Source organism: Myxine glutinosa, chromosome 14 (assembly GCF_964187855.1).
Source record: "Myxine glutinosa chromosome 14, kmMyxGlut1.1, whole genome shotgun sequence".
NCBI lineage: Eukaryota > Metazoa > Chordata > Myxini > Myxiniformes > Myxinidae > Myxine > Myxine glutinosa.
In genome coordinates this window covers 56,320,970-56,348,958 of record NC_136274.1, presented here as the reverse complement: position 1 = coordinate 56,348,958, position 27,989 = coordinate 56,320,970, and the positions used below count along the sequence as shown (strand labels likewise).

General features: G+C 46.3%; 2 protein-coding genes across 4 annotated transcripts; one reads left to right on the top strand and one right to left on the bottom strand.

Annotated features, from left to right (window-relative positions):
- Positions 1-193: 193 nt before the first annotated feature.
- Positions 194-27,989, bottom strand: FAAP100 (FA core complex associated protein 100). 3 transcript variants are annotated; one of them, XM_068135924.2, is made up of 12 exons: positions 27,787-27,989; positions 23,902-24,008; positions 22,746-23,073; positions 22,461-22,547; positions 22,016-22,375; positions 21,677-21,917; positions 11,439-11,604; positions 9,986-10,698; positions 8,359-8,495; positions 8,132-8,230; positions 7,728-7,811; positions 194-666 (listed from the first exon to the last, which is right to left on the bottom strand). In XM_068135924.2, the coding sequence occupies exons 1-12, from the start codon at positions 27,949-27,951 to the stop codon at positions 532-534; spliced, it is 2,622 nt and encodes an 873-aa protein (XP_067992025.2). In that variant the 5' UTR covers positions 27,952-27,989; the 3' UTR covers positions 194-531. The 3 variants fall into 3 exon arrangements, with proteins under 3 accessions (XP_067992025.2, XP_067992027.2, XP_067992026.2); XM_068135926.2 differs by having other exon boundaries at positions 9,995-10,698; XM_068135925.2 differs by having other exon boundaries at positions 22,746-23,070.
- Positions 12,248-17,870, top strand: LOC144888825 (uncharacterized). Its single transcript, XM_078768175.1, has one exon. It carries the CDS (start codon positions 13,514-13,516, stop codon positions 15,995-15,997), a length of 2,484 nt encoding a protein of 827 aa, XP_078624301.1. The 5' UTR covers positions 12,248-13,513; the 3' UTR covers positions 15,998-17,870.

The window sequence follows — 27,989 nt, the reverse complement described above, 5'->3', positions numbered from 1 at the left end:
GGGAGTGTGGGGGGGGGGAGTGTGTGGGGGGGGGAGTGTGTGGGGGGGGTGTGGGGGGAGTGTGGGTGGGGGGGGAGTGTGGGTGGGGGGGGGAGTGTGGGTGGGGGGGGGAGTGTGGGCGGGGGTGGAGTGTGGGCGGGGGTGGAGTGTGGGCGGGGGTGGAGTGTGGGCGGGGGTGGAGTGTGGGCGGGGGGGGAGTGTGGGCGGGGGGGGAGTGTGGGCGGGGGGGGAGTGTGGGCGGGGGTGGAGTGTGGGCGGGGGGGGGAGTGTGGGGGGGGGGGAGTGTTGGGGGGGGGAGTGCGGAGGGGGGAGTGTGGGGGGGGGTGGGTATCAACTAACACTGTTTTTCATTTTGTACAACAAATAGCCTCCAACATCGTCTTGTTCGAATCCCGCGTCCGTTGTTGATCATTCCCCAAGAAAACCAGCACGTACAAGCAACATCCATTCGAGAGAAAGTCAGTGATAAGCAAATAGGAATGGGTGGGTGTTTTACATCCGTTACAAAATACTCCACAGGAACAGGGTACGTCAGATGCACAGACTCTGGGTCCTCGTCTTCAGGTAGAGGTTCAGAAGTTCTTCAGTGGACCCTTCCATAGTGGCTCCTCGTCCACCTGATGACGTCCGTTTGCCAAGGGTGCTCCGTACTTCTTCAAGAATGCCCTGGAAGCAAATCGTCCACGCACACAATATAAGCTAGGCCACCTGTTCTCCAAGGACTAATAGGCAGTGAGATGCATCGGTTCTCCTTTGGAATAGGAAGAGATGCTCGGCTCATGATTCCATGTAAAGTGTGGAAGGTAAATATCGCAGTGTTCTGTTACGAAAGGAGTAGGCTTGTGTGGGCCATTGCTCTAGTCTAGTCAAAGTCAATTTTCTTGCCACAAATTCCACTGAGAAGGCAATGACAAACCAACAAGTGTATTTCTTACTCTGATACCATTTTAGCAATATCTACCATGGAATTGGAATGCACCATTCAAAGACTGCTTCTGAAGCCAGATTGAAGCCACCTCAAAATTGCATATTTTCCCAAACAACTAGCAGGAATAACAAACTACAAGAGGGGCCTCAAAAGCAATGATAAACGTTTCATTACACGTGAAAAACCGTCACAGTATCCAAAAAAAAACGTATTCCAAAATAAACAAGAAAAAGAGCACTCAGATTGCAAACCCTCTCCAAGATGTGTTTTCAGTGGTTTTTAAGGCTTTTGCGTTAAAACATATGGCCGCCGAACCACGTGCCCGATGACATCATTATTTGTTTTTTTTGACCAATTTATTCCTAGATTATGCTCAAGAAATTTCATCTTGATCGGATGAAGTTTTGTACTTGTCGAATTATGACGTCATAATGGAGGCACATATGACATTATCATTAACATATTTTATTCCCCATGGAGAGCCCTTTACAATGAGCCATGTCTCCATTTTTTCTATTCAGCACTTTCGGAGATATAGAGGTGCAAAGTTTTTCAGTATTTCCAAGATGGCGGTCGAACCACGTGACCTACGACATCATAACCCTCATAAAAAAAATTTGCACGTGGAGTTGCACCAATGGTGAAAATTTCCTGTCAATCGGACCAACGGTTACAGAGAAAATCATATTTATTCTGTGCGGACAAACAAACAGACAAACAAATGAAAAAAATCGGTCAAAGACCGAGGACTTGCCGGAATGTACTTTTTTTAAATCGGCCATTTTGGACAAATATGGCGGCTGAACCACGTGACCGATGACGTCATCATTATTTGTTTTCTAAACTAATTTATTCCTAGATTATGCTCAAGAAATTTCATCTTGATCGATGAAGTTTTGTACTTGTCGAATTATGACGTCATAATGGAGGCACCTATGACATCATCATTAACATATTTTAGTCCCCATGGAGAGTTCTTTACAATGCGCCATGTCTCCATTTTTTCTATTCAGCACTTTCAGAGATATAGAGGTGCAAAGTTTTTTGGTTTTTCCAAGATGGCGGCCGAACCACGTGACCGATGACGTCATCTTTTTTTTTTCTCAAACCGGTTTATGCCGACATGGTGCTCAAGAAATTGCATCTTGATTGGATGAAGTTTTGTCCTTGTCGAATTATGACGTCATAATGGAGGCCTTGGGCCAAGAGAGTTAAAAATTGGGCACAGTCCATCCAGGGCAAGCCAAATATGTGTGTAAAGTATGGTGATGCTGTGTTCAACGATGTAGACGTAGTACTGCGCACAAACAGACAAACAGACAAACCAACCAACCAACATACTTGCCGGAATTTTTTCCGGCAAGTAACAAACAAACAAACGGACTCAAATGCAATACCCTCCACTCAGGCGAAGGTAACCAGAACGGCACTCGGTAGAGTGCATGCCTCCCTCCAACAGACTGAACAGTTTACGTTTTGTATCCCACTGATAGGCCAGATCTGGATTCGGACATGAAACAAAATCTAATCGGCTTATTCTTGTCACTTACCCAACTCATCCAGCAATTTTTGTCATAAGTCGTCCACAACCTTTTGAAATATGTTGTTTACCGTTTTGGCCTGATCACTTAATGGTGAAGAATCACTTGATAACATTTAAAAACTCTCATATCCGGATCCGGATCTTCAACAAAATAAAAATGATTCGTCCTTGTAACTTACCAAACCTGCCCACCGAGTTTCGTCTGAATCCGTCCACAACCATTCGATATTTACAGGCAGACAAACAAGAAGGCGTCAAACACTAGCCTGACAGGTATGCGTAAAATAGAGAGAACCTCGACTTTTAAAATGGTCATTTTGAGGATATCTTTCCCACCAGTGGCTCCACTGAAAATCTTTAATCCCCGATGCAATATGACCACCGTCATGCTTTTTTTGTTTTGTTTTTTTGTTTACAGAATCGAGGCTCGTGTAAGAGTGAACACATTGAACATGAAAACATGCACAGACACATAAAACATACAATGAAGGGAGCGGGATACAAAAGGGGGGGAGAGAGGGAAGCACACAAGCACAACAACAGTCGAGAACAGGGACGTCGGTAGATATGTGGAAGGTGGAGGTGGGAGGGGTACATGGTAGGAGGGATGGTATGATGAATAAAGCAAATGAAGACTACTAGGAATTTCAGGAAAAAAGTTGGGGATTGAAAGAGGCGGATTTGGGGCGTTTTAAAGGGGGAAGAAAAGATCACGGTTTTGGATGGGGGAAGATAAGAGGTGGTGTGAACAGCTGTTTTAAAGACCTGGAGAGAGGAGTGGGATTGAAGAGACTGGGAGTTTGTTCCAGAGGCGGGAGAAAAGAGGAATGAAAAGGTGAAGGTGGGTAGCGAGTCTTGTTTTTGGCAGTTTCACCAGAAGAGGGTTACTGGCAGATCTTGTGCGAGCTGCAGGAATATTTGGCGGACAGAGCACAGACAGAGCTGGGGGAGCAAGGCTGGAGAGGAGTCGGTAGAAGACAAAGACCACCAACCTGCCTGCGGTGAGTGAGTGAAAGGCCCTCAGAATCAGCTTCATCGCGGCACATTCCAATGATTCTGAATGCTTTGGTTTAAATCACGTGAAGCCGAGCTAGGTGTGAGGCAGGAGCACCAGCCCAGAGGGGAGAGCAGTATTCCATTGAGCTGCAGATGAAAGCTTTGTATGTGGCGAGGAGCTCAGGTGTGCCCAGAAAGGACTTTGTATGACGGAGGATGCCCAGTCAGCGAATGGCTTTGGAGGCCAGCTTGGAAATGTGGTTTTCCCAGGAAAGATCATGGCAGATAGTGAGACTCAAAAGCTTGAGTGACAGAACTTCTTCAAGAGGATTGTTCAGAAAGTCGATGGGAGGGTTTTCTAGAGGGTCTTTTCGGAGAGACAACCCGTTGTCCAGGAAGGATCCACTGAAGAATTAAACCGTTGTCCAGACGGTTTAATGCAAAATAGGTCACTGTATCCTTGACCTTCCATCTACACAGCCCAAAAATAAACTGTTGCTCGGAATGTCGATGTTCAGCGAGGGATGGGAATTTGATACATGTATCTTGCAGCATTTCCCAGTTATCATCTTTTTGTCCTGAAAAAACCCCTCTACTTTCACATGGGCGACTTTATTGCCATGGAGACGACATTATACGGCAAGCCACCATTTTGGAAATGCGTTCTCTGGACCCCAGCCCCTACAGAAATATTGTGTTTTATAGTAAGGGAAACATATGAAAATCTGTTAACTAAATTGTTACCAAAAAATTTCTTCACCAATATGTTTGTAAAGGTGTGTAATAACATGTGTTAAAATGTTGAAGGTCAACTCCCGTGGGAAACCCAGAAAAAAAGCTGTTGAATTCGGGTACCGAAAAATTATTTTCGAGAATTTTTATTTTTTTAAATCGGCCCTTAAGTAACTTATGAGGGGTCAAGTAAGGGTTTTTCATGATTCTGAGTTGATTGTTAACATTTATATTTCACCACAGACACTCCTTTGTGGAAAAATAATTTCTAAATATATCTCATTTTCTACTTTGCAGGACATGGAGTCTAGCAATATGGATGAAGACGTTACTCCACCTGTGCTCAATTGCTTCATCTGTGCACGCTCGGATACACCAGCTGAAAGGCTCATACAGGCAACTCCAAAGGGATACTCAACTTTATTGAAACAAGCAGAAACTGTCGAAAATGTTACTGTTGTGGAACGTATGAAGGAGGCTCAAAAGGAAGGAAAACTGAGGTACCACCAGAAGTGTAAAAATGATCTGTACAACAACTTTGTTGCAACCACCAAGAAGTCAGCTCAAGCATCAAAGGCAGAGAAAGAGTCATCAAAGTTGAAGAGAAGACGCACAACTTGTGAGTTCAGTTCATCAACTGGCTGCAGTTCTAGAAGATCACAGTCAGTTGACCTCCTGTATAAGGATGTATGCATTCTTTGCAACCAACCAGCCCAGCTCTACAAAAAGAATCCAGCACAAGCTAGAAAGAAATACAGAGTGCCAGATAATTTGACTGCAGATACACTGAAGGCAAGCTTGCTGAAGACAGCACGGAGTCGCGGGGATGACTGGGGCACTGAAGTCACTGGACGCCTGGAAGGGATCAACGACTTGGTAGCAGAAGAAACACTGTACCATTTGCGATGCAAACTTATGTTTGCGAGAGGTGACAGTTTGTCCAAGACTGATGAGGAAGGAAAAAGGAAGAGAGGACAGAGGAGTATTGATGAGGAGCGAGAGGCAGTTTTTATTGAATTCTGCGAATGGTTACACTCAGAATAAGAGCATGGGGTAATGAACATGGACCAAGTCCATGAAAAGCTGCAGGAGTTTGATCAGTCACCAGAGAAGAGCCTTTCTTATTCAAAGCATTGGCTAAAGATAAAACTTCTAGAGAAATACGAAGACACCTTGTATTTCACAACACAGGAAAGAAGGGCAGATGTACTCTGTCTCAAAGATGGCACCGACAATATTCTGCGAGAGCATCATGCTAATCTTGACCATGGAGATGAGAAGACTCAGATCATAAAGACGGCACTCAAGTTCATATCCAATGATATTGCCTTGATTGATTTAGGTCCAAAGTCATACCCCACCACACACAGTATGACTGACATCGATAGTCAGCTGACACTTGTTCCTGCAACCATGGACGAGATACTACATTGGGTGAAATTCGGTACAACATGTTCTCAAGGAAGGCAGCGGCAGGAGTGATCAAACCAGAGACTACCTCCAACAGAGGGTGCAGCTGCACAACATTCACTCCGTGCCTACCTGCAAACCCGGGACTGGATCCTTCTACAGAGCATGTCTCTGAACCCCAGTGACTATGGATGGACAATAGGTGTGCATGGGTATGAGCCAGTTCCAACACTGGACCCCACGGCTCCTGAGGAGCTATTGCAGTTCACGAGCTGTAATTGTCATGGAGATTGCAGCAACCGGCGATGCAGCTGCAAGAAGAATGGGGTCACGTGCATCTCGGCCTGTGGAGTCTGTAATGGCATTACATGCAGAAACTGCAGTCATGATGTTGTTGAGTCTGAAGAAGACATAGACAATGACTGTTGAAACTTCTGACATTGTGAATGAAAAATAACTCTTGAGTATTATATATGTATGTGAAACAAGTGAATCCTCTTGGATTGCGCTGAGGTTCGGGCTTGGAATTTCTAGGAGGAAGTATAATTTGTATGCAATGAAAGTACATGTAATATGGGATCGAGTAAGATCGAGTAAGCTTCACCAGTGCGCGTGCGCGAATTTACGTCACGTCGGCAGCGAGAAGGCGTTCCCCAACACGAACCAATCAGGAACTGCCATGCCCACTTATATGATCTCCGAATTCCTGTGACAGGAATTAGCGTTACACTGGCTGGAAGTCAATCGCTAAAGGCGCTTCCTCAGCGCCAATCACCAGTGCGCGTGCGCGAATTTACGTCACGTCGGCAGCGAGAAGGCGTTCCCCAACACGAACCAATCAGGAACTGCCACGCCCACTTATATGATCTCCGAATTCCTGTGACAGGAATTAGCGTTACACTGGCTGGAAGTCAATCGCTAAAGGCGCTTCCTCAGCGCCAATAAAAGCTACTTTGTGTGTAAATGTAAAAGTGAAAATATAAATGTTAACAATCAACTCAGAATCATGAAAAACCCTTATTTGACCCCTCATAAGTTACTTAAGGGCCGATTAAAAAAAAAAAAATTCTCGAAAATAATTTTTCGGTACCCGAATTCAACAGCTTTTTTTCTGGGTTTCCCACGGGAGTTGAACTTCAACATTTTAACACATGTTATTACACACCTTTACAAACATATTGGTGAAGAAATTTTTTGGTAACAATTTAGTTAACAGATTTGTGAAATATCTCATAAAATGCCCTTATTATTAATAACGATCGGACTATCAAATCTGCTTGGAATTTGTATGTCATGTTTTTCAACTCAATTGTGTCAAAATTGACGCCACGTAGCACAAACTTATGGGCGCATCTGTTTTATGCAAATGACACCACTGTCACCTTGACCTTTGACATGTATTCACAGTCTCATTGACAGTCTCATATTGAGTCTTTGGTCAAATAACATTGACATTCTCACTTTTTTCCTTCGGAATCCTCTGGTAAAGTTTGACAAACACAGCTGAAAGTGTCCACGAGTTATCACACCCACAGACAAACATACAAACAAACAAGACAGACCGACTTATGAAGATTTTTTTTTTTTTGTCATAACAGACAAACAGACAGGGGTAAAAACATAACCTCCAAAATCCTTCGGTGGCAGAGGTAACAAGGAGCTGATGCTCTCGGTCCCCCACCTTTTGAATGGTATGAGGAATAGATATCTGCAATATGAAAGTTAAATCTTGAACGGTTTTTGAAATATCGCGTGCACAAGCCAAGTTACTGAGAAGGTTGCCATGGCAATATAATTCAGCCAATCACATCCGTGATCCAATCAGGTTGAAATAAGGTCATGAGGAATAGGTATCTGGTATATGAAAGCGAAATGTCATGAAATATCACGTGCACAAAAGAACATGGACAGATGATCAGTCAGTCGGATGGACAGACGGAGCTCATTTTAATGTCCCTCATAACTGACCGAGTCGAAGGGACGGGAAGCAACAAGTTGCATTTACCATCCCTTTAGAAGTACTTGGGAATGCAAAACAATTGGGTGCAGATCATGACGAAAAGGATTAATCATCCTGTGCATGTATCACATGTGCATGTGTATGCCCGCATATCAGACCTCCATGTTGCACAAAGCCTCTTGCAATTTCTCCTTGCTTGCCGTGACTTGTGGTTTCCGCCCATCGCATTCATCCATAATCATCTGTTTGGACAAGCAATCAGCAACATCATTTCATTTCATGTGTGTCGGTATCAATAAATCAAAGGATCAAAAGAGATAATGTTCAACAACCTGATGAGAAACGTACTACACATCCCCTTTATGGTATGGCATGGTGTTGGCTCATGAAAAATACAATATTGGATTTTTAACATCCAGCTTAAGACTCCTGCTTAAAAGGGCAGGTTTCACGAAGTAGTGTCCCCCTGGTGACACGGCAACAGAAAAGAAACACACTAATCGTTTTAAAATCCAGCCACCACGATCATTCACATCAGTGAATTACTTGTTCTGGATCTTACTTTGGCTCGGCGAGCAAGTGCCAGTCGAAGAGCACACATGAGCGCCATGGAAAGGCAGGTCACACGCACCTCCAAGGTGGAAACAACATCGATGTACTCCTTGTGGTGAATACGATGGGGGCACACAGGGGAAAACACAATAAAAACGAGACGAAGGATGTGAAGCAGTTTGAAGCGAAAAATCCAAACACGGTTTGCAGCTGAGTGCACGAGTAAGATGACCTAACCTGCGTAACAGCTAGTCTGACGGGACGGCCATCTGGACCCAAACAATCCAAGACGGCACAGGTAGGAGGCAGTAAGCCAGGACAGTTGGCCAATAGGTGTGCAAGGAATGCAGTGCAGAGCTGTCTACCTTGTATTCCTTCAAAACAGGCACAGTAAAGAGGCTTAACCTTGTTACCCCGCACACACAAAGTGAAAAGCGTGTGTGTGTGTGTGTGTGTGTGTGTGTGTGTGTGTGTGTGTGTGTGTGTGTGTGTGTGTGTGTGTGTGTGTGTGTGTGTGTGTGTGTGTGCGTGCATACACCACATGACCAAAAGCATGTGGACACCCGACCATCGAACATCTCATTCCAAAATCATGGGCATTAATATGGAGTTGGTCCGCCTCCCGCCTCCCGCCTCCCGCCCCCCCCCCCCCCCCTTTGCTGATATAACATCCTCCACTCTTCTGGGAACGCTTTCCACTAGATGTTAGAACATTGCTGCAGGGAATTGCTTCCATTCAGCCACATGAGCATTAGCGAGGTCGGGCACTGATGTAAGGCGATTAGGCCTGGCTCGCAGTCGGCGTTACAATTCATCCCAAAGGTGTTCGATGGGGTTGAGGTCAGGGCGCTGTGCAGACCAGTCAAGTTCTTCCACACCGATCTCGACAAACCATTTCTGTATGGACTTCGCTTTGTGCACGGGGGCATTGTCATGTTGAAACAGGAAAGGGCCTTCCCCAAACTGTTGCCACAAAGTTGGAAGCACACAATCGTCTAGAATGTCATTGTATGCTGTAACGTTAAGATTTCCCTTCACTGGAACTAAGTGGCCGAGCCCGAACCATGAAAAACAGCCGCAGACCATTATTCCTCCTCCACCAAACTTTACAGTTGGCACTATGCATTTGGGCAGGTAGCGTTCTCCTGGCATCCGCCAAACCTAGATTAGTACGTCGGACTGCCAGATGGTGAAGCGTGTTCATCACTCCAGAGAACGCATTTACACTGCTCCAGAGTCCATTGGCGGCGAGCTTTACACCACTCCAGCCGACGCTCGGCATTGCGCATGGTGATCTTAGGCTTGTGTGCAGCTGCTCAGCCAACGAAACCCATTTCATGAAGCTCCCGACGAACAGGTGTTGTGCTGACATTGCTTCCAGCGGCAGTTTGGAACTCGGTAGTGAGTGTTGCAACCAAGGACAGACAATCTTTATGTGCTACACGCTTCAGCACTCGGCGGTCCCGTTCTGTGAGCTCTTGTGGCCTACCACTTCGCGGCTGAGCTGTTGTTGCTCCTAGACACTTCCACTTCACAATAGCAACACTTACAGTTGACCAGGGCAGCTCGAGCACGGCAGAAATTTGACGAACTGACATGTTGGAAAGGTGGCATCCTATGATGGTGCCACGTTGAAAGTCACCGAGCTCTTCAGTACGGCCCATTCTACTGCCAATGTTTGTCTATGGAGATTGCATGGCTGTGTGCTTGATTATATATACCTGTCAGAAATGGGTGTGGCTGAAACTGCCGAATCCACTAATTAGAAGGGGTGTCTGCTTACTTTTGGTCATGTAGCATGTAGTATTTTCATATATATGAAAAGAACATATATATATATATATGATGTTTCTTTTTCCCTTACCAACTTTACCAGGTATCTGCAACATCCGTTGGACAGCTTCCTCAGAAAACCGCTGCACAAATACGAGAGGACTCTTCGTGCCTGTGCCAAGGCCTTCCTCAATGTCATCCACAGGCACTCCGCAAAGACTTTTCCCAAAGGACTCATTCACATTTGTATCAGCCTTGCCCCATTGTGCACCATTATCAGTACGAAGGCAATTCAAGGCATCAATCAGCACCAAATTCAAAGGGATTGTGATGGGGTTTGATGGGCTATCATGACGCAAGACCAGAGGGGATCCATACTGAAGAAAGGAAGTAAGCTCCAAAGGCTGCAGTAAGTCAAAACACCCAGCATCACCCCACAGAGGTAAGGTCAGCTCCAGCTCCCTTCTTGGTGGGAGGGCCGCCATGGAGAAGGTGTGCGTTATGGTTGACGGATGCCCCTCGGGAAGGCCAAACCGAAGAAATGCACCACGGATGGATACACGAAGTATCCAGCTCTCACTAAGCGTGCAATCTGTGCCGTTACGTACGACACAGCGCACAGACAGCACATCCCGGTGCAGATTCTGGGTCCACCGCACGGAAAGGGAGCACGAGAGCGGAGATGAGCTCGTAGCTGGCAGTTCAAATTGATGAGAACCAAGCCACGAGACCAGCTCCAAGACCCAGTTTAATTGTTTCAAGGTCGAGTCCTGTTGTTGTTGATAAGACTTCAGGCTACTTGCCCTACAGGGTAGAAAACATGGGATACAAGGGTATTAGCATGACAAAAAATATCCCTTACTAATAACCTAATAACATCCTACAACTCGGTTATGAGTTACACACGTCACATCAGGAACATGAATAAAAATTACCCGGAGGAACACAGCTCATTCGTTACATCCGCCACCGAAGGTGGACGGAGATTATGTTTTCACCCCCGTTTATGAGCGGGATATCTCAAAAAGTTGTGGACGGATTTGGACGAACCTTGGTGGACAGGTTGGGTGTGTGACTAGGACAAATTGATTCAATTTCAGCGAAGATCCGGATCTGTATGCGGATACGAATTTTTTTATTTTTTTTTCAATGATTCTTCACCTTTGAGAGATGGGGCCAAAAATGATATACAGCATGACACCTCAAAAAGTTATGGACGGATTCAAATGAAACTTCGTGAACAGGTTGGGCAGGTGACAAGAACGACCTCATTGTATTTTGGTTCAGGTCCGAATACAGATCCGGCCTATCAGTGAGCTACAAAACGTAAACTCATCAGCCTGGCGGAGGTATGCTCTCTACAGAGTGATGTTATTTGTGCATGCAATGATGGGATATCCAGTCTGGGTTCAATCCCCAATTTAAATTTAATCAGAAGCAAAATGCCCACACCACAAATACAGGGTACAGCAAGGGGATTTATACAGTGCGTAAAGGGGAACTTTAAGCCAGCTGTCCTGGCGGCTTGCACTACCTGACTGTACCTTGCAGAGACATTTTCAATAGCACCGATTAGGTCCTGGATGGAGCAAACTGGCCCAGGGGATGGAGTTTTCTGCAGAGCGGCATTGCCCTCACCATCTTGACTGCACGTTGAGGTCACGCAGAGATGCCCCACACGGTTCAACATCACCAATTCCACTGATCCTTCTTGAAGGCACAGGCAGTTAACCAAGGTCACCAGCGAGGTATGTTCCATAAAGTAATAACATATGAAGCGCGTCATCACATGCGTGATAGCCCATCAAATGTGCCATCTGGTTTGTAACAACAGCAAGCATCCATGTGTTGCTTTGTTAAATTCCGGGGCACGTACACAAACTCACACCATGCCCAAATTGAAACAACAAGCAACGGTACCCGACCTACGGGCGGGGCTTCAATTGGGAAGCCCAATGAAAAGGCAAAATATCAGAAATTGAAGGCTTTTTTATTTTAAACGATTCACATAAACATCCGTTGAATCGTATCACACGCAAATCATAAAAATCTAAACAGTACATGGTGCCCATTTTGAAAAAAGATTGAATTCTGCAAAACGGAAGCAGCCGCTGCACGTCTTTCTCAGTCGCACGTTTATGTGTGAAGAGTGCGCGCCGAATCCGTAACACGGAAGCGGCCGCTACACCTGTTTCTCAGTCGCTTTGCACACGCTGCCGTGTTACTTCAGAGCCGCACGTTTATATAGGAAGAGTTAGTCAGGAGTCGATCTACTCTCTCCTGGTACGTAGAATTTCAACAAAAGCCACATCACTGTTCATATTGGTAAATATTGTTGCGGAAATGGCCCTTAGTGGTTTATTAAATATAGAATTAGTTCAGGTCCCCTCTTAGATGTATGTTTACCATAGATCGTCTGTACTGGGATGGTAGTTTTGTGTCGGAAGGTGTAGCAGGCTGTTTTGTGTGGTGCATTGGTGGTGTACAAGAGACGGTTCCCTTTTAATTACATCTTGACAATCAAACAAGGTGCAAGTTCCATTAAGACCGGCCTCGGTTGCAATGCCATGATCGAGGCAATGGATTGACGTGAGAAAGCGCGATTGAGCGGGCAAAAACGACAAGCGCCGTCAAAAACCGGAAGCGGTGCTTCGAGGTAGTCGCTGAGCATGGGCGAGGGAGGAGGTGGAAAAAGACGCATGCGCGGATGGTGTGTGGACAGGCCTTCGCGGCGGGTTCCCGCCGGAGAGCTCTCTCCGCGCGTGGTTGAGCGGGAGAAACGGAAAATCGTGCTGATCGCGTGGCCGATAAGGAGAGCAGGTGGCCGCCATTTCGCGACGCTTGATGCGTGGCCGATAAGAGGGCGGGCCGCCATTTGGCAGACTGCAGGCCCAAGCGGGGCCTTCAAATCCGGCGACATCGGCTTGTTACGAGCTGCATTCGCCCTTTTCACATCTTCACCTCTCGTCCATCAACACCACCAAGTACCCCCCTGTCTTGTATGAATGTTGTCCAGGCCTAAGGTTTATCTCGTTAGGGTCACCCCGCGAAACCCTTAATTATAGCTCCCTAGATAAGAGCGGGTTATTACTCATAGTTGAATTATAATGTTATCATGAACGCCTTGCTTGTTTTGTGTACCCTAATGTTCCCCCATTAAATCTGGTTGATTCGTATGGAAGTTGCCGCACTGCATTCATCTGTGTCGCATTGAAGAGCAATCCGCTCGATTTGTAATTAAAACCAAGCTGGCTACAGGTTGCGGCAGACTTCGCTCGGTCTCTGACAAACCCAACCTGTAGCGACGGGTGTCTCCCCAACTGGCAAGGCACAGGTGTAATTTGGTATCGCGATAGAGGCGCGTAACCCGAGATCTGTGTCGAACCAGCCGGCGTTGCACCCGTGGGACGGCCGTGCCGGGAGGCGCGACCTGTCACCTACAACACTGGTGTCAGGAGTCAGGATTTGGACCTGGGGTGCATTTCGCACCCCGAACATCGATTGTGAGAGGCGCGTAAAGAAAAAAAAAAAAAAAAACACGTCGCTCGCAAATTCCAAATTTGGTTTCATTTTTATTTTGAGTGGATTGGGTGTCAAACTTCGTAATTTATAAAGGAAGATGGAGTCGCAAAATGGCTGCGCGGCTCAGCAGCGTGACACGAGGTGGGAGAGAATCGGTATTAAGAGTGCAACGAGCCGCACATCACGAAGAAAACGCTCCCACCCACCGATCCAAACCACGTGGTCACAGCATGCGTCATGGCAAAATAAGCAGGACGACAATGCGTACATTAACGAGCTTCATGCACGATTGGGGGATGCCTGGGAGCAGGTGGAGTGTAAGGAGGATTATATTGGGGAGTTACACACGAAATTGCATGAGGCACTACAGCAGGCAAGTGAGGTTCAGGAAAATGAGGAGCAAAGGGAGTCACAACAATTGGTCGATGCACAGGAACGAATTCACTGGACGGAAATGGCCTTGGCCGGCGCATTGCGAGACAACACAGATTCCAGATGGGAACGAGCACGGATTCTCGAATTGGAAGGCATAGGGAATCAATTGGTGGAAAAAGTCCAGGTACTACAGGGAGAAAAGAGGAAAGTAGAGGGGAGTACCCATGAGTTGGAACAACTGAAGGAAAAGGTAAGATCCGGTGATCAGACAAGGGAAAGCCTAGAACAGAAGATAAAAAGAGGGGAGGAATACATGGAACAAGAGAAGAGCAAACTGAACAAGAGAATAGAGAAAGAACAAAGCAGAAACTCCCGGGATCGGGAGAACTTGGAAAAGGAAAGAGAGGAACACGATTTGGAATTGGAACAACTGAAGGAAGAATTGTCTGAGAAATCAAGCCAGTTTCGGGAATCAGAGTACAGAGGAAATGAACTGGCACGTCAAATGGAAAGTAGCAAGGAATACGGGAAGAGGATGGACAAAAGGAGAGAGGAAGCATGCAAAAGAGTAGAGGAGATAAGTGAGGAAAAAGAGAGGATGGAGAGTGAAATGTTAAGGAAACACACTGGGCAGATTGAGCAGATAGAAGGTAAAGCAAGACTAAAAAATGAGATGGAGTTACAGAAACACCAAAACAAAGAAAGGGAATTACAAAACAAGCTGAGGATGTTAAGTGAGGAAAGAGAGAGGACGGAGAAGGAAACGTTAAGGAACCACACTGTGCAGATTGAACAGATGGAAGCCAAAGCCAGGTTAAAGAATGACATGGATGAAAGGGTAATGAAAGAACAACGAATGAAGCAGGAGAAGGAAATCAATCAATTGAGAGAAACGACGAGATTGGAGAATGAAGAACAAAAGAGACGATGGGATACGAAACAAAAAGAATATGAATTTGAAATTGATCAACTAAAAAGGAACTACACTGTGCAGATCGAACAGGCAGAAGCCAAAGCAAGGTCAAAGAATGAGATGGATGAACGTATAATGAAAGAACAACGAATGAAGCAGGAAAAGGAAATCAATCAATTGAGAGAAACGACGAGGTTGGAGAATGAAGCACAAGAGGGACGGTGGCATAAGAAACAAGAGGAATATGAATCGGAAATTGACCAATTAAAGGAGAAAGCAAGGGTGGAGTCCGCAAAGATGGAAAGACTCCGGAAAGGTAACGAACAACTAAAAAGGCTCAGAGAGGAAGAACGACTCAACTGGGAAAGAAAATGGAGCCAGGAAGTAGGGCAGCACAATAATGTGGGATGTGTGACGTCATCACAGGGAGGAATGTTAGTGGTGCAGGACTTGATTGGCATCACTCGTCGAATGAAACAACAATTGGAGCAAACCCTGGTGATGGAGACATGGAGGGAGTATATGGGGTTGTTGACTCATGAAACACATTTTGAGCAGGTCCAGCAAGTGAAGCTGACAGCCCCAGAGGAGTGTGGCGAACCAATGATGAGCGACCGGACCGATGTGACTTTGGAACGAAGCAGGTACGTGGGCATCTGCATACATGGTGCGGACGATGAGCTTAAGTTCGCAATTGGATTTGATGTTAATCAAGAGACTCCGTCCGATGGGGTGCACGTATGCGTGACACCTGAATGTGTGGATGGAATGCCTGTGGATGAATGCTGTGAGCCCATAGTCCAGTTTACAGCACCGGGGTGTGCTGTCAAGGCCGAAACGTGTGTGAGTGCGGAGCATGGAATGAGTGGTGACGTAGGAAATAGGTTCGAGGTGCAAGGGGAAATAGAAATTCCACCAGGAGCAGGCTTTAGAAAGGGGATTGTAATTTCTCCCTCAGCTTCACAGGAACTTCGAGGTAGAGCGCAGATGCGTAGCAGGCGGCGTTGGCATGCGTCACATACTCCCTGGACCCATTTTCGAACAAGAGGGGCCCAGCAACGACACCGCCAGGTGTCCCTTGGTCATCGGACCTCTCTGAGGACACGAGGGGTTCGGCTAGCTAAATGGGATTTACCTGTCTTCAGGGAATTAAAGAGAAGAGGGGGAGGCCGCTCCCCCAAGTGGGGTCTACCTGACTTCCGCGAACCCTGGAGAAAAGGAGGGGGTGGACCACGACCCCAATTGAGACGTGACCCTTATGAGCCGTGGCGGAAAGGCGGCGGGGCCATGTAAGGGGTAATGAGGGATTCCTTCCCTCACTCCCTTTCCAATGAGCCACAGAAGCAGGCCAGATTGGAAAGAAAAAAAAAAAAAAAAGGGAATTCTTGACTGAAAATAATATCGAGAGAGATTGCAAATTGAGAGACTGACAGAAGAGACAAGAGTGGCACAAGTGGATGTGCGTGACTATTTAAAAAAAAAAAAAAAAAAAAAGTGAGAGAAATAGTGGGGACATGCCAGACAGGGCGTTAAACACCCCTGCAAAAAGTGGAAGGTGTTGGATGGTGTTGTGGACTGGGTGTGTGGCACTGTGGAATGAATGACGAAGGTGTTTGGGATGAATGGCGTGATTGTGTGAATGAGGAGAGTGAGTGCGAACAATGTACCCTGTTGGTAGGAGTCTCCTAACCAAGTGAGTGTAGGTTAGGGGGACTTAGTGGATTTGACGTGGATTCTGGCTGCTGTTCCATTGTGCAGGCGGACTGCTAGGGGTAGGTGCAGCCAAGGTATGGTGGTACTGGCTGGGAGTGTGACATGGTATTGGAAGTTGGTGAGTCGGGAGGGGACACCAGACAGTAGGGTTTAGAGTGCTAAGAGAGCACAGTGCGGGGGCTAGAGAGCCACCCGGTTAGAGTGCTTGGAGAGCACAGTGTGGGGGCTAGAGAGCCACCCCTTATTTAGGAGCGCCAGAGGCGCGCTCAGGTGAACCCCGAGGTCGCTAGGTGTCCCTCACCACCTATTGGAAGCAGGCAAAGAGGCCTAGTTGTAGTCACACTCCCCAGCCAATGAGTTATGCCTGGCACCACCAAGTGAAGAAAAAGAGACAAATAAGGGCCTTGCCCAGGTTTAAAAGAATGGAACAGTGTGCCAGGTTGGGAAAAATGGGTCATTAGGATCATTGTGGCAATGGCAGGGTTTGTGCCATTGGTTAGAGCTTTAAGTAAAAGGTTAGGTTCGATGAACTCTCCTCCGCACCATTCATGTGTGACACCTGGTACGAGTCGTGTTGATGGGAAAGTTGTGAACAAGGGCCAGGTTCGGTCGCCCTCTCCAAGTGCCAGAGAAGCCACCAGTGTGTCATGAGCACACAGATAACAATTGATTAAGAAGCACACCATCCTGTCAGCTAAAAAGTGAAAGGACTTTTTTAAGAAGACCATACTAAAACAAGTCGTACCAAGATAAGTCAGGCAAGGAAGGTTAAGGGTACTCTTCATTTTGCCTGGGCTGAGGTCATCACCCCCACTTGCACCCTCAAGAATGCCTCCAGACTGCATTTGCTTACCATCGGTAGAACTGTGCCACCTGCTGTCCAAGGCAGGGCTTGTTGCCTGCTGCTGCTCGGTTGTGTGCCATGTGGGCCGAAGCATTTTTGTGGGCCATGGAGGCCAAAGTGCTTTTGCGGGCTGTTGCAGCCGAAGATTCATGCCGTCTTGTGGGCTCAGTGGGCCGAAGGACTCTTTGTGAGATTAGGCCACTGGGCCGACTGAACTCACCTGGTGAGAGGCCAATAAGGCCACGAAGTAAGGAAACCCCTCTGGGGTGAAGACACAACACTGCCGGGAGGAGGCGTGAAGGAGTGAGCACGTCAAGAAGCTTTGAAACTCTGAATGTCTTGCTCCGATGTGAATATTGGTGTTGAAAGTAACATTGAATGCCCTCCTGCGCAAATGCATAATTAGAATGTTAAGTATTGTGCATAGAGTGTGGATGTGTTTGTTAGATTAGTGATCCGACACACTAGGATAGGGACATGCCAATCTTACTGATACTTTGCTTCTTGGAGTTAAGTGCTTGCAATGTTGTGGGTTAGAGTAAATGGGAGATTTGTGCTGTACGTTAGACAGGGCCATTCCCGCGGGCTGCCCCTAGTGGAGGCTCGGGAGAGCCTCGGGAGAAAGGTGGGGGTAGTGTTGCGGAAATGGCCCTTAGTGGTTTATTAAATATAGAATTAGTTCAGGTCCCCTCTTAGATGTATGTTTACCATAGATCGTCTGTACTGGGATGGTAGTTTTGTGTCGGAAGGTGTAGCAGGCTGTTTTGTGTGGTGCATTGGTGGTGTACAAGAGACGGTTCCCTTTTAATTACATCTTGACAATCAAACAAGGTGCAAGTTCCATTAAGACCGGCCTCGGTTGCAATGCCATGATCGAGGCAATGGATTGACGTGAGAAAGCGCGATTGAGCGGGCAAAAACGACAAGCGCCGTCAAAAACCGGAAGCGGTGCTTCGAGGTAGTCGCTGAGCATGGGCGAGGGAGGAGGTGGAAAAAGACGCATGCGCGGATGGCGTGTGGACAGGCCTTCGCGGCGGGTTCCCGCCGGAGAGCTCTCTCCGCGCGTGGTTGAGCGGGAGAAACGGAAAATCGTGCTGATCGCGTGGCCGATAAGGAGAGCAGGTGGCCGCCATTTCGCGACGCTTGATGCGTGGCCGATAAGAGGGCGGGCCGCCATTTGGCAGACTGCAGGCCCAAGCGGGGCCTTCAAATCCGGCGACATCGGCTTGTTACGAGCTGCATTCGCCCTTTTCACATCTTCACCTCTCGTCCATCAACACCACCAAGTACCCCCCTGTCTTGTATGAATGTTGTCCAGGCCTAAGGTTTATCTCGTTAGGGTCACCCCGCGAAACCCTTAATTATAGCTCCCTAGATAAGAGCGGGTTATTACTCATAGTTGAATTATAATGTTATCATGAACGCCTTGCTTGTTTTGTGTACCCTAATGTTCCCCCATTAAATCTGGTTGATTCGTATGGAAGTTGCCGCACTGCATTCATCTGTGTCGCATTGAAGAGCAATCCGCTCGATTTGTAATTAAAACCAAGCTGGCTACAGGTTGCGGCAGACTTCGCTCGGTCTCTGACAAACCCAACCTGTAGCGACGGGTGTCTCCCCAACTGGCAAGGCACAGGTGTAATTTGGTATCGCGATAGAGGCGCGTAACCCGAGATCTGTGTCGAACCAGCCGGCGTTGCACCCGTGGGACGGCCGTGCCGGGAGGCGCGACCCGTCACCTACAACAATATTATTCCATCGTGTTTGGAAAAACTGGAAAATTGGAAAACTCGGAAAAACAATAGAGCCTATTTTACTCCCAGGGGTCCCAGGAATACCCACCCAAAATATCGTTGCGATCAATTGAGCCGTTTTTGCGGTACCTTCGAACAGACAGACGGACATTTGGTGAATTATAGTAAGATAGTTGTGTTAAGGTCTTAATGCTTTTGTTTCATTAATGAGAGGATAATAATAATGATGTTTCATTAATTGTAGTTCTGTCATGTTCAGCTTTCTTCACTCGTGATCTTTGTACCAGATGTCCTATTTGCGGCCTTGTTTTCAGCCGTGTTCAGTTTTCTTCACCCGTGGTTTTCCTGTCATATGTCGTGCTCACAACCCCTATCTTCAGCAACGGTTTTCTTTCTTCTTCGGGTGACTGTAATCATCGAACTACTTACAGTGAGCAGATTATAATAATGGACACTGACCATTGATGAAGCCCGAGTGGATCATATTACTCTGTAAACACGACGTCAGATTGGCCCATTGGTGATATGCCATTTCTTGCTTCTTATTGAACTTGTATTACTCCCATGTGCTTCAGTGTAAACAGCGCTCAGACCAGACGAAGACAGTAACCTTTAGCGGTGAATACAAATCGATAACGCGATTTCCTATAAAAGCAATAATGGGTAGCAACACTTGCGGTTGGTGTAGCGCATGATGGACCAAATGGTCTCTTCATGCGCTATAGTTATTTGTGTGTATAATATACTGCACTGTATATACATATTCTCAAGTGTTTGTGTGCTTGCTTGTGCATTTGTACGTTATTCTTTCATGGCCGAACCGTAGCAGGTGGAGGCCCAAATTTGGGGTGTCGGTACTTTAGAATGTGGACAAGGTTTGAAACTACCAGACGTTGTCCTTGACATCCGTGTTGAGGCCACTACAAAGTGTATGTATATTGGGATGTGGGGTCAGGCAGTGCAGCTACCAGCCCGCAGGCAAAAGTTAACCATCATGAGGCCAATAACTCCACAACTGTTCATTGTCCAACACATCCCGAAAGCACCACCAGGAAAAGCTCACCCAACCAGGAAGTGCTGGGTATCCCCTGCTGGTTACTCCCGCTAGGGAGTAATGCATTCGATCGTGTCCGTCCATGTGTGTGTTCATGTGTTTGTGAACAGGATATCTGGAAAAGTTCTGAACGGATTTGGATGAAAGTTGGTGGGATGATTGCCCTTAGGATAAGGAAGAATTAATTAGTTTTTGGTGAAGCTCAGGGTATTATTCCGGATCCAGGAATTTTTTGAAGGATTTTTTACCATTGGAAGATAGGGCTCAGCAGCGGCCACCCACGGCAGGAGTATGCGCTCTACTGAGTGGCGTTCTAGTTAAATTTATTATTTACTGATTGCCAGATTGGTTCAAAGCACTCTTCTACTCGTACCAAAATCCAAAAAATTGATGACAATAGCTCAAATGGTAAAACATAGGGGCAATACCCCTGGTGCTCACCTGGTAGAATAAACAGTATACTGCACTGACTAAGGGTATTTTAAACCAATTTCAATGGTTACTTGAAAACAGGGCAGCATGTAGAATCATACTAACATAATCATAAGACTTTAAACGAACAAACAAATACCTATTTTGGGCAGCAACCCCTCCCTCCCCCACCCCTCCCCCCTCCATCCCCCACCCCTCCCCCCTCCCCCCCCCCCCCACTCCACCCTGTGCACATCCTCAGACCCCAATTTTTCCAATGCCTTGAACAAACATTGGTACATCACAGATGATGAAGGTTGTAGTGAAGTTTCAATCGAAATTGTCGGTGTAATTTCTGAGAAAAAAGAAAATACCTATTTTGGGGGGCAACCCCTCCCTCCCCTCCCCCCCCCCCCCCCCACACTCCACTCCGTGTACCTCCTCAGACCCCAATTTTTCCAATGCCTTGAACAAACATTGGTACATCACGGGTGATTAAGGTTGTGGTCAAGTTTCATCAGAATTGCATGTGTAGTTTCTGAGAACAAAGCAAATTCCTATTTTGGTGGGTCAAACCTGGACCCACTTTGACCCCCGGTAAACCCCCTTAGACCCCGATTTTTTTAATGCCGTGAACAAACTTTAGTCACAACATAACAAATATAATTTGTGCCAAATTTGGTCGCAATACCTTCGGCGGTTTCAGAGAAGAAGTTTCAAGTATTTACCGACAGAGTGACGGACGACTCGCCATCACTCAAGCTCCCCCGAAGTTTGTTCCAGGTGAGCTAAAAAGTTAAGGTGCACGCACACGCACACACACACACAAACACACACACACACACACACACACACACACACGCACACACACACACAAACACACACACACACACACACACACACGCACACGTGATTATAATACCCCGTCTCCTGCTATTACAACTCGGTGCATTGCCAACAAAAATTAATACACAGGACAGCCATCTGTCCTTTCTACAGTGAGGATGTTCAAGGAATACACCTGTCAGCCCTTGGGGTCTTTGACAAGTACAGACCTTTGGCCCAGTATCTAGCCAAATCTCATTTTGGCCAAAAGTAGAGTGGACCACATTGCCAACATCATACCCTCGTTGCTCTGTAACTGCTTTGGCAGTCCAGTAACATTTCATCAAGAGGCCAGAACAATAATTAAATACCTGGTATGTCACAGGTGATCATGGAAGAGCAGCTGCCAATTCCGAGATTATGTGGGTGGAGCATGGGTGACAAAGACTCCGCAGGGGTGTGAGGAACCTCTTCATGCGACGGCCTCCCTTCAGTACCATCATCTCCGTCTTGCCCGGTTGTTCTAGAAATGGAAAGCTGCGCGCAGTGCAACCCACGCAGCGTGCTGTAGTACAGGCAATCTCGCACGCATTGTGCACAGGTTATCGGACCCTGTAACGGCAATGGCGTCATTCAAATAGGAGGCATTCTTCTTCGCATCTCAAAATGAGAAAAAAAGACAATTCTTGATCTGGAAAAGTTAGCCTCACCTGAACGCAAAACTCTCGAACAATCAGGGACTCCCTGTCATCATGGACTCCCACTGTCAATACAACCACCTTCCCTCGTGTACCCACCACCACCAGGCAGTTAGGTTGCTCTGCACCCTCCTTCCCAAACTTCTTCCCACAGGGCAAACGAGCGGTGCCAATAGCCACCAGTGGCTGCTTTAGGTCATGCAGCACAAGAGGGTTCTTGTCACGAGGACTTGGGGTCTGCGACAATGGCGGTGGCTTCCGGCTGCCGGAACCTGCGTTGGGCGCGGAGACCACACGTCCGTCGGGAAGTCCGCACACCACGATGGGAGAGTCAACGTCGCCAAACAACAGCCGGAAGAGGCTACTGCAGACCTTAGCAAAGGAAACATTTACTTTCAGATAATAATGTGAGGAATCGCTCCTGGATATTATGTGGAAAAGTCGAGGAAGATCTCACCGAGTTCCGCGTCTGATCAAGATTCTTGTGCAAGGTACAATCAACCGAAGATAGAAGTACCATCAGAGGGGGCAAAAGGTCCTCTGTCTGAATTAAACAAGGCAATAATTAGTGTAGTTAACAACTTTTATTTGCAAAGTTACACATTTCATCAATCTGTTCCTAATTACTCGAAAAACCAGTGGGATAAATCTGTAAATAGCAATCCAAAAACCAACCAATCAGTGAGAGCATCCAAAGCATCAGTAACCAATCAGCATGAAGGATAGTGAAAAAGCAGCGTACCCAATGGCCCCGATGCAACGGCTGTCGACTCTTCTCTCGGTGTATGATGTCGGCAGACTTCCAGGGAAGCAGATTCGTTGGCGAGATCTCAGTGTACCTGAGGCACGGTTTTCTGTGTCCTCCATCACCTTTTCCCAATCGTACCTTGTCTTCCTTCAGAATATAACAACCAATCTGCCAGTGGCCTTGGAGACGCCTCAATGTGACTATACGTTGCCCATGAATGGGAAGCACGGAGAGAGCCTCAGCATCCTCGAGTACATGGCGTTGCTTGTCGTGGCTTCCAATCTTGGACTTCTCAATCAGACCACAACATTCCAACTCACTGCTGAACACATGAACGCGAAACGTTAACATCATCTCCTTGGGGTTGTGTAAAGTGTGTTTCCCTAAAGAATGCCTTTTTTCCCGACCAGATGCACACCTCAGACTTTAATAATTTTTAATCGATTTTCCACCAGCGGCTTTCACAAGATTCAAATGCGTTCGAAACGACCTCAACAAATTGCAAAATAAGTCAGTATCACCTTTCATTCCTTCCAAGACCTCGTTGATTATATCCATTAAAAGGTCACGGGAACACTGTTCGCTCTCCGAAAAATCCAACCAACAAGCGGTCTTCAACTCGCTCTTTCATAATGGCTCCAAGGTTCTCCGCTGGATTGAGGCCTGGCGAATTTCCAGGCCATCGCCCAGAGCCAACGCTGTGAAAATAATGCAAAACAAAGCCAACGCTGTGCAGCCTTAACGGGCCTGAGAGTGTCTGCAAAAAGCTTGCGTGCAATTCCAAATGCGACACAGGCGATCCTCTGAGCGACGAGTTTTTCGGTCATATCTAAAAAAAATCAGAAAAGAAATCGAGATATTTTTGGAGACTTTTCACCTCGCAGCGCGCACACGCGTTGTTGAGACTTCCTACAATTAATTATAATCACTTATACGTTCACATTGCGGTATGTGTGAGCACGCGATTCGTTTCGGGAAAAAAAGGCATTCTTTAGGGAAACACCCTTGATACCAATACTGTATTTAAATTGCAACATCACACTCGCATGCCAACATGCCCTCTATGTGGTTCTCACGGGTGTAGAATGCAGCTTCCGTGGTACCTTGTGTGGCATTTTTTATTTATTTCCACCAGTACATACTCACACACCTTGTGGGCAGGTGGTACACAAGCCCACCTGCACAACCCGCCAGCACCAGACCAGTCTCAGTTTCCACCTTGCACCAGAGTACCTCGGAGGGAAGGCATACAATGACCTAGAAGCAGAAGCACGGACGTGCACACGACGTTGACAAGAAATCCCATTATTGTGTGCACACAATGGCTAAAACCTAAAGGCAAAGTTGACATTGTCCAGCTGATTTCGACCCCTCACTATGGAGGAGTTTCAGTACTAGTCAGGTTCACTATGTTTTTTCGTTCAAATTTTTTGGAGATTAGCAAAACTATACATTTTTGGAATATTCAGAGCATGAGGAATCCAAAAATTAATGTTGGCATTTGCGTAGACACCTTTGCGAAAATGACATTCAGGACAGTGATGAAGATCTGTAAAAGCATATTCCTGAACGGTGTAGACGTAGTAGATCCTGTGTATAGGACTTATAGTTCAATCTGATACTAACAAGGCTGCTTTCTTGCTTTATAAACCCATACCTATAACTTCAAAGGACTTGCAATATCATGTATTATGTAATACAGTTATATCACAAATATAAGGACAATGGTTTTCAATTCGCTTTGTTTGTTGCTTTTCTACAATCCTGAGCACTATTTTGAGGCCTTTATTTGATTCCTTGACCCAGAAAACATAGGATTAACATATTTAATTAAGTTTCTAGGTTGACTAGAAGCCGAGATAGCGCAAAATATGTATTTTATGGCGGCCATTTGGAAAATCCAAAATCTGTGTCTGTGCAAATGCCAACATTGATTTTCGGATTCTCCATGCTCTGATGATTCCAAAAATGTACAGGGTTTGCTAATCTCCCAAAAGTTTGAACGAAATTATGTTTGTTAACAGTGAACATGACTATACCCATGATGCAGTGCGCATACACCATATTGGTTGGCAAGCTGAGCAAGACACAACAAGGCCAAATAATTAGCGTAACCTTCCATTGCAGCAAGTCAGAACAACGAGATAAACGTGCTCGATCGTAGAGCTACTGATGCTATCGTTGCTCTGGAAGTGAAAACAACCAACATAGCGGCACGCAAGGCATTATGGGATAATCCTGAAAACCCAATCTTTACGGTGGTCATCATGACACTCGAGAGGTGCCCATAGCAAAACCATCACCTGCAACAATGGCAGGTGTGAGTTCTCATTTGTTGGTGGCGAAAAACAACCACGGGCGACCGCTCCTTTCCCAGGCCATCTCCAGGCGCTGCATGACGTCATTGCCGGGCACCGAAGGGGGCTCGGCAATGACGCTCGCTGAAAGGGAGTACTCAGTTTTCACTCTGGTTGTTTGTTTGTTTGTCCGGGCGATATCTCAGCCATCCTTTGAGCTATAAAGCTGAAATTTCAGCACAATAGTGAGCAAGTCCTTTGGCAAAAACTCTATTTTTTGTTTTTTGATTAATCAATTAATTGATGAATTCCTTAATTATTATCGATTAATTAAGTACTTATTTATTTCCTTTCTCATCTGGGCAATATCTCAGGCAGCTTTTGAGCTAGGAAGCTGATATTTGGACATGACAATGACCAAGTGATGCAGCTATAAAGGCTATTTTTGATTTATTGATTAACCAATTAATCGATGAATTATTTAATTATATCATTAATGACTTGATTGATTTTTTTAAAGTTACAGATTCGGATGAAACGGTGGTGGTTTAGGTATTCCATTAACGAATTGATTATTATTTATTTATTTATTTTTTGATTATTATTTATTTTCATTATTCATCATTTATTTATTTTCTTTCTCATCTGGGCAATTATATATCAGGCACCTTTTGAGCTAGGAAGCTAATATTTGAACATGACAGTGACCAAGTGATTTGGCTATAAAGGATATTTTTGATTTATTGAATAATCAATTAATTATTTTATTTTCAATTAATGACTTGTTTAATTAATTTTCAAAAAGTTACAGCTTCAGATGAAGCACTGGTGGTTTAGGTATTCTATTAGCCAATTGATTAATAAAATATTTTATGACTATCATTTATTTATTTTAATTATGCAATTAATCAATCAATTATTGCACACTCTCCCTCCAATTATTGCACACCTCTCCCTCCGATTATTGCACACCTCTCCCTCCGATTATTGCACACCTCTCCCTCCGATTATTGCACACCTCTCCCTCCGATTATTGCACACCTCTCCCTCCGATTATTGCACACCTCTCCCTCCGATTATTGCACACCTCTCCCTCCGATTATTGCACACCTCTCCCTCCGATTATTGCACACCTCTCCCTCCGATTATTGCACACCTCTCCCTCCGATTATTGCACACCTCTCCCTCCGATTATTGCACACCTCTCCCTCCAATTATTGCACACTCTCCCTCCAATTATTGCATACTCTCCCTCCAATTATAATTGCACCCCTCTCTCTCCCTCCAATTATTGCACCCCTCTCCCTCCAATTATTGCACCCCTCTCCCTCCAATTATTGCACCCCTCTCCCTCCAATTATTGCACCCCTCTCCCTCCAATTATTGCACCCCTCTCCCTCCAATTATTGCACCCCTCTCCCTCCAATTATTGCACCCCTCTCCCTCCAATTATTGCACCCCTCTCCCTCCAATTATTGCACCCCTCTCCCTCCAATTATTGCACCCCTCTCCCTCCAATTATTGCACACTCTCCCTCCAATTATTGCACCCCTCTGCCTCCAATTATTGCACAACTCTGCCTCCAATTATTGCACCCCTCTCCCTCCAGTTATTGCACACCTCTCCCTCCAGTTATTGCACACCTCTCCCTCCAATTATTGCACACTCTCCCTCCAATTATTGCACACTCTCCCTCCAATTATTGCACCCCTCTCCCTCCAATTATTGCACACCTCTCCCTCCAATTATTGCACACCTCTCCCTCCGATTATTGCACACCTCTCCCTCCGATTATTGCACACCTCTCCCTCCGATTATTGCACACCTCTCCCTCCGATTATTGCACACCTCTCCCTCCAATTATTGCACACCTCTCCCTCCAATTATTGCACACCTCTCCCTCCAATTATTGCACACCTCTCCCTCCAATTATTGCACACCTCTCCAATGATTGCACACCTCTCCCTCCAATTATTGCACACCTCTCCCTCCAATTATTGCACACCTCTCCCTCCAATTATTGCACACCTCTCCCTCCAATTATTGCACACCTCTCCCTCCGATTATTGCACACCTCTCCCTCCAATTATTGCACACCTCTCCCTCCGATTATTGCACACCTCTCCAATTATTGCACACCTCTCCAATTATTGCACACTCTCCCTCCAATTATTGCACACCTCTCCCTCCAATTATTGCACACCTCTCCCTCCAATTATTGCACACCTCTCCCTCCAATTATTGCACACCTCTCCCTCCAATTATTGCACACCTCTCCCTCCAATTATTGCACACCTCTCCCTCCAATTATTGCACACCTCTCCCTCCAATTATTGCACACCTCTCCCTCCAATTATTGCACACCTCTCCCTCCAATTATTGCACACCTCTCCAATGATTGCACACCTCTCCCTCCAAATAGTCTCGATGAGCTGCACGGCAGTATCGCTGGGTGCCCAAGGCACCCCAGAAATGCAACGCTGTAGGATATTTAATTATATGTCATGGGGGCAGTGTACTTTGAATGTATCTGTACTTGTTGCAATTCTAGTTAATACGTACGCAAATATATTTCAAGTATTAATTACTTGCGGGAATATGGTGGAAGTTTTCAACCACACCAAGTATGCTGCAGACGTGCAGTTTTCTCTACCTAACCCAAACACAAATACAAATGGGATGAAAAACCATGTTAACAATGATTTATAAGATCAGATCAGTGAAAATGGCGCGCATACTTTCTGTCGCCAATAACCGGCGCAGCGATACTCAAACAGGGCCACGCCGGCCCCACACGGCACGTACAAGCGGCCGGTTGTACATGCAAGTCCTGGAGCGCCGGAAAAGGTTCCGCTTCGCCCCAGCGAACCGAGAACCCGCACGAACCATCCGCCACACGCCATTCTCGCACACGCACAATGAGGCAACAAGCAACATGCGC